The sequence below is a fragment of the Colobus angolensis genome, unplaced genomic scaffold (assembly GCF_000951035.1).
Source record: "Colobus angolensis palliatus isolate OR3802 unplaced genomic scaffold, Cang.pa_1.0 Scaffold138, whole genome shotgun sequence".
NCBI lineage: Eukaryota > Metazoa > Chordata > Mammalia > Primates > Cercopithecidae > Colobus > Colobus angolensis.
In genome coordinates, this window is record NW_012114466.1 from 2,347,095 (window position 1) to 2,354,474 (window position 7,380).

Consider the following 7,380-nt stretch of genomic DNA (forward strand, 5'->3'; position numbering starts at 1 on the left):
CTCATGCACACTCTGACACACATCATGTACCACACACCATGCACCACACACCACGCACCACACATGCTCACGCACACACCACACACCACACACACCACACACCAGACACATACCATATACCACACACACCACATACTACATACCACAACCAACTCACACCACACACCAACTCACACACACCCACCACATACCACACATACCATGTACCATGTGCTACACACATTCCACACACCACACACATACCACACACATCACACATCATACACATTCTCACATACACCACACATACCATACATGCTCACACTCCCACACTTTCACACTGACACACGCACTACAGACACAACACATATGCTCATACATACATACCGCACACCACACACACACACCACCCACACATATACCACACATATCACACACCACACACATTCTCAAACTCACACACCACACACTCTCCCATACATACCACACCCCACACACCCCACACACACATACACCACCCACACCAAACACTCTCACCACACCACACATACTCTCACACTAACCACACACACCCTCATATTCACACACACACCCCCACCACACACCACATATACCAGCAGTCCCCAACCTTTTTGGCACCAGGGATCGGTTTTATGGAAGACAGGTTTTCTGCAGATGGGAGTGGGCTGGGGGTGGTTTTGGGATGATTCAAGCACATTCCATTTATTGTGCACTGTATTTCTATTATTATTACATTGCCATATATAATAAAATGATTGTACAACTCATCATCATGTAGGATCAGTGGGAGCCCTGAGCTTGTTTTCCTGCAACTAGACAGTCCCATCCGGGGTGATGGGAGACAGTGACAGATCATCAGGCATTAGATTCTCATGAGCAGCATGCAACCTGATCCCTGGCATGCGCAGTTCACAACAGGGTTCACACTCCTGTGACACTCTAATGCCATTGTTGATCTGATAGGAGGAGGAGCTCAGGCAGTAATGTGAGCCACAGGGAGCGACTGCAAATGCAGATGCTCACCTCCTGCAGTGCGGCCCCATTACTAACAGACCGTGGACTGGTACTGGTCTGTGGCCCAGGGGTTGGGGACCCCTGGTATACACCACACACTGTCACACTCACCCACACCACATTCCTCACATATTCTCCACACACCACATACCGCACACATTCTCACACTCACGCACCACTCACAACACCATGAACTACATACACATTATACGGATACTGCACACCACACACAACACAAACACACGTACACACACATACCACAACAGGCACAGGCACCCACATACACACACACAAGGCTTTCTACCACCCACTCGTGTGTGACCTCAGGCAACCTTTCGGAGCCCCCACGCCCCTGGGGGGGTGCACATGGGCACGGCAGGAGGCTCTGCAGGTGAAATGCACAGCCCCCTGACACCCATCCTGCCAGACAGCCTCGTCTTAGGGGCCACGGTGTGGTGGGAGGGAGTCTTAAGTTAGCGTATCATTCACTCAAAATTACCATCAAAGTCCCTGGCGTGACCCCTGCCATTCAGCAGACTCGACTCTGTGTATAAACTTTGGGTCTCTGCTGAGCAAGGAACAGGGCAGGACCCTGGCGTTCCACCCTCAGGAAAGCTGCCCAGGTGCTAAGGAGTAGGAGTGCAGGGAGGGAGAGTGGTTCCTTGCTGCCTTCGCCATCTTAGTTTTAGGCCTTGGAGCCATCTCACCTGGCCACCGGTGCTTGCTGCTATGAGGATTTAGCAAAGGGGCTGGCTAGGACCTAAATGCCGGGTCAGCTCCACGTGCCTTTGAGGCCAACCCACTGCAAGAGCTGGAGAGATGGAGGGATGGGCCAGCTTTGATCCACTTACACCCATCCGCAGCCCAAATGCCACCAAGGCCTCCACCTTGATCTGTTCCCACACCTGGCCCTCAAGGATGGAAAGGAGGAAGGAGGAAGTTCCAGGTTCAACGACCCTTTTTTTTTTTTTTGAGACGGAGTCTCGCTCTGTCACCAGGCTGGAGTGCTGTGGCATGATCTCGGCTCACTGCAACCTCCAACTCCCTGGTTCAATCTATTCTCCTGCCTCAGCCTCCCGAGTAGCTGGGATTACAGGCACGCGCCCGCACGCCCAGCTAATTTTTGTATTTTTTTTTTTTTTTGAGATGGAGTCTCGCTCTGTCGCCCAGGCTGGAATGCAGTGGCGCAATCTCGGCTCACTGCAAGATCCGCCTCCCGGGTTCATGCTATTCTCCCACCTTAGCCTCCAGTGTAGCTGGAACTACAGGTGCCCCCACCACGCCCGGCTAATTTTGTTTTTGTATTTTTAGTAGAGACGGGGGTTTCACCGGGTCAGCTAGGATGGTCTTGATCCCCTGACCTCGTGATCCACCTGCCTCAGCCTCCCAAAGACTGGGATTACAGGTGTGAGCCACCACGCCTGGCCTGGATCAGTGGCTTTAAGGAGCATTTTACTCATCACCGCCTGGCCTGGGAGGCTTTCACAGGGACAGATGAGCCTTGGTTGTCACCGCCGTGCCTGGCCCTGCCTTCTCAGGTCCCCTTGAGCATCACCCCCACCACGGCCCACCACTTACGCTGGTTGGTGCGGATGGGGTCCGACCACAGGGTCTGGTCTTCTACTAAGCCCGTGGACATATTGACCAGGACATACTTGAACCTGGAAGGAGATGGAGCCAGGGTGACTTTTATGCTTCCTGTGATCCCCAGCCATAGGGAGGCGGTGGGGGGACATAGGATGGCCTAGGGGTGGGAGACGGTGGCGGGTTCCTTCCAGGAGATGGAAATATAGACGGCTACTGAGTGGGCTCTGGGCAACAGGACAGTGCTGAGCTTGGCCACTAGGACCCCCTGTACCCTTCCCCAGCTTAGCTGCCACCTCCTCCATCCATGAAGCCTTCAGAGTCAGAAGCCGCTCTTCTAGGTGCTCCCTCTTAGAGCTCCCCTCCATTTCTTTCCTCCATGTAACACACGTGGTATTGTTGCTGAGCACTAATTCATCTGTCTTCCTTGCATTTCTGCCTTCCGCTACTCCAAGCCTACTCCTTGGCATCATAAAGAAAACTTAAAAAGAAAAAGGCTGAGGCTGGGCGTGGTGGCTTACACCTGTAATCCCAACACTCTGGGAGGCCGAGATGGGCAGATCACCTGAGGTCAGGAGTTCGGGACCAGCCTGGCCAACATGGCAAAACCCCGTCTCTACTAAAAATACAAAAATTAGCAGGGCATGGTGACAGGCACCTGTAATCCCAGCTACTCAGGAGGCTGAGGTGGGAGAATTGCTTGAACCCAGGAGGCAGAGGTTGCAGCGAGCCAAGATTGCACCATTGCACTCCAGTCTTGGTAACAGAGCAAGACTCTGTAGCAAAAAAATATAAATAAATAAAAAAGAAAGAAAGAAAAAAGAAAAAAGCTGAGGCTGGATGCAGTGGCTCACACCTGTAATCCCAACACTTTGGGGGGCCAAGGCCAGAGGATCCCTCAGAGACAGAGGGTGCAGGGAGCTGAGATTGCATCACTACCCTCTAGCCTGGACACAGAACAAGATCTTGTCTCTAAAAAAAAAAAAAAAAAGAAAAGAAAAAGAAAAAAAAACTGGAATAATATCCATCATAAACCCGGCTGCCCTTGTACAGGAGGTATATTTTAAGTGCAGAAACCCTGCAACAAGTATTACTAATCACAAAAGAAGACTGGGCAATACAGTACAGAATAGTCACAGCCTACTTAAGGTCTCATACACAGTCACTTTAAAATGATGGATGTTCTGATGACAAAGACATCTACAGCCTGTAGCTTAACACGCAAATAAAAATTAACATACTTGAAGTCTCACCCAGGCCAGGTGAGGGGGCTCATGCCTGCAAGCCCAGCACTTTGGGAGGCCGAGGTGGGCGGATCACCTGCAGTTGGGAGTTTGAGACCAGCCTGACCAACATGGAGAAACCCTGTCTTTACTAAAAGTACAAAATTAGCCGGGCATGGTGACGCATGCCTGTAATCCCAGCTACTCGGGAGACTGAGGCAGGAGAATCTCTTGAACCCAGGAGGCGGAGGTTGTGGTGAGCCAAGATTGCACCATTGCACTCCAGCCTGGGCAACAAGAGCGAAACTCCGTTGAGGCTGCGGATGGCAAGGCTTTGGTAGGGTTTCTGTTCATGCTGGGCCCCAGCTTTCCACTAGGCAAGCTTCCCTCTCTGGCACAGTTCCCTTTCCTGTAAGACGAAGGGGTTTAGGTGGGTGACTCCCACACATGTAGATGGGCCAGGGCCAGCTGCATAATTTGTGGGGGCCCAGAGCAAAATGAAAATGTGGGCCCTTGTTCAACAATTAAGAATTTCAAGATGGGCCGGGCATGGTGGCTCACGTCCGTAATCCCAGCACTATGGAGGAGGCCAAGGCAGGTGGATCATTTGAGGTCAGGGGTTCGAGACCAGCTTGACCAACATGGTGAAATCCCATCTGTACTAAAAACCCCCAAAATTAGCTGGGCCTGTAGTCTCAGCTACTCAGGAGGCTGAGGCAGGAGAATTGCATGAACCTGGGAGGTGGAGGTTGCAGTGAGCTGAGATCGTGCCCCTGTACTCCAGCCTGGGAGATGGCAAGACTCTGTCTCAAAAAAAAAAAAAAAAAAAAAGGAATTTCAAGACGGTAGTTGCAGAGCATCAGTCCAAGAGGGGCCTTTCTGAACTTGAGGCTCAGCGTGGCCTGCCTGAAACCTGGGATGCGCTCAGCATATGAGCTCTCGAGAAATGTGGCTGCTCCTGCTTTGCCCCTGCTCTCCCTTGTCAGGACTGGGGAACCGCTGCTCTCCTGTAGCAGTTTGTTTACACCCACCTGTACTCCGTGGCTGCCGACAGGGGTGGGTTACAGAGGCCCTGGAAGTTGGGGTCCCACAGGCAGGTCCTGTTGGCGCCCACCCTGACCAGGTATGCATTCAGGATCTGTGAGGCCTGGGACACATCCCCAACGGCATCCAGGCTGGGCAGGTCACTGCAGGGGATCAGGTCAAAGGCCACGGCTTTGTAGGGACCTGTCCTCCCACCCTCTGTTTGTAGGAACGTTGAGTCCAGTGGGGTCTTGGCGCTGTCTTGCACTGAGGCATTCTTGGAGCCGGCTGCAGAGGCAGTGCAGGAAGTGAGGCTCCTGGCCACTCCGGCTCAGCGGCACTCACTCAGTTATTCATCAAAAGCCCCAATCATCCTTTCTGCCCCAGCCCTGTGCTGGGCACTGGGGTCACAGGCATGGGGCTAGCTTAGTCTCTGCCCTCCCAGTGCAATGTGGGAGATGGACAAGGATCACCTCCCTGCTTTGGGCACTGTGTCTGACTCTCGCCTTATCTTGTGACATTCCTGCAACCCCCCATTCCCAACAGACCTTTGTCACTTCATTGCTGAAAGCCCTGGATTTTCTGTTGTGTACAATGGGAAAGGAGGGTCATATGACCAAGGGAAATAATGTGGAGGCAGGTCCCAGGTCTCCTCCTTACTAGATGGGTGACCTTGGACAACGTACTCTACCTCTCCAGACCCTAGTCTTCTATGAAATGGAAGAGAAATTCCTCACAGTGCCCAGAGATCAGGCACTTTAGTTTATAGTTAATAAACACGTGCTGAAAGAAGAAAATGATGGCCCTGAATGAGCTGTTGTAAATGACTGGCTGCTAGAAATGCAAGAGTTGATGTTAGCTTGTCTCAGAAGCTCAGGATCCCCTCCAGGGAAGGGATCGCGGCTGGGCCAGAGCAGCAGGTCCAAATCCACGATGTTGCCTTAAAAACACCAATCTCGAGCCACCTTGCGAAGCCTCAGGAAGGACCTTGGGCTTGGGGACTAGAGAGATCAGGATTCACTCTCCCGCTCCGGGAGCTCCAGGGGGCTTATTCCACCTCTTTGAGCCTTGATTCCCTGCTCTGTCATGGGGATTGGTAATAGCTACCTTACAAGCCGGTTGTAGATATTAGCTCTACAGTGTGCAAAGTGCCCAGTATGGTGTAGGTACTCAGTGATTGCTGGTATTATTACTTCCCTCACTAAATGGATGTCCCTGCAGGGCAAGGACAGGTCTGTGACTGCAGCACCCAGCCAAGGGCTGGCCCAGAGTGGAAGCCAGGGCATGCTAATAAAGAGAGTGGGTAGTTTAATGAAACGACTATAGGCGTGGAGGGTTCCTCTACCTGCCTCCTTCCCTCCTCCCTGCAGACAGGTCAAAGCCCCTTTTGGAGTAGCCAGAGGGAAGCAGGACCCTTACCTGAGTCAACCAGGACGTACAGGTAGACCTTGTGGGTGCCAGTGAGGGCCTCTGAGCTGTCAAACATGCAGAGAGGCTTTTCCAAGGCCACAGTGGTAAGTGTGGGGTTGTTGGTGGCGAAGGTCATGCTGGCCAGTTGGGGCTGCAGGTTCACAGCTGGAGGAGGCAGTGAGGATGGGAACTCACCCCCGGCAGAACTGTCCACACACACTCTGCTGGCAGTTACTGACCACCTGCCGTGTGCCAGGCCCTGGGCTTCACCCACCCCTGGGCCACCGCATAACCTGTCTCAGGCAGTGGGACCAAACTGCTGCCTTCTCTCCCTGCTGCAGACACTCAGTTGCCAAGAACTCCATTGCCCCTCCGAAGCATCTCTCCGCCCCATCGGCCCAGCCCTCCTCCATCCCAACTTCCTCACCTGGACCCTAGTAACAACAGGGTCCCCACCACATGCAAATCTGATTGTCTCATTCTCCTGCTATGGCCCTTCCATGGTTCCCCAGCGCCCCCTGACGAAGTCCAGCCTCTCTGGAAAGGCAGTGAGGTCCTGAAGTTCTGAGCTTTGCTTTGTTGGGTCTCCAGCCTCACCCCTTCCTCCACAGGCTCCCCTTATCCCACACTCCAGCCGGTCCCATGGACTGGCAATTCCCAGGACAGCCAAATGCTGTCTCCCACCTCCATGACCTTGCCCATGTGCCTTCCTCGGCCGAAATATCTCTCTATCTGCCCCCGTCCAGGCGTCACCATGGGTCCGGGGCTAGTGCCTTCTCTGCCCTCCCGCATCCCCCCTGCATGTTGCTCTCTTGCAACACACATGGCAGGGCTGCAGCCATCCGTGAGCCCTCCGATTCCCACCAGAGGACGCACGTAAACGTTGGCTATCACTATTATTCATAATAGTAGTATCTGGGTCCCCAGCGCCAGAAATCAGGGTCCAGGCGGCGGGCGCCCCAGGACACAGTTGCCCCCTCTCTCTGAGCTCAGCCTCCTCCTGCCCTTCCCTGCCTACCCGAGCCGAACCGCAGGCAGCCGAGGGCCAGCAGGACCCAGAGTGGAGGCATCGCCCGGAAGGAGCCGCCAGAGCGCGGGGCGGGAGGTCCAGCGGGCGGGCGCGGGC

General features: G+C 53.7%; 1 protein-coding gene across 2 annotated transcripts in view; it reads right to left on the reverse strand.

Annotated features, from left to right (window-relative positions):
- Window positions 1-7,350, reverse strand: part of UPK3A (uroplakin 3A) — a 16,152-nt gene extending 8,802 nt beyond the window's left edge. Inside the window, exons 1-4 of one of the 2 annotated variants that reach the window (XM_011934767.1) lie at window positions 7,273-7,350; window positions 6,264-6,419; window positions 4,853-5,132; window positions 2,593-2,675 (exon numbers count right to left, since the gene is read on the reverse strand). In XM_011934767.1, the coding sequence (XP_011790157.1) occupies window positions 2,593-2,675; window positions 4,853-5,132; window positions 6,264-6,419; window positions 7,273-7,324 (571 nt within the window). In that variant the 5' untranslated portion in view covers window positions 7,325-7,350. The remainder of the gene's footprint in view (window positions 1-2,592; window positions 2,676-4,852; window positions 5,133-6,263; window positions 6,420-7,272) is intronic. The other variant, XM_011934768.1, reaches the window with a different exon arrangement.
- Between the last annotated feature and the right edge of the window lie 30 nt (window positions 7,351-7,380).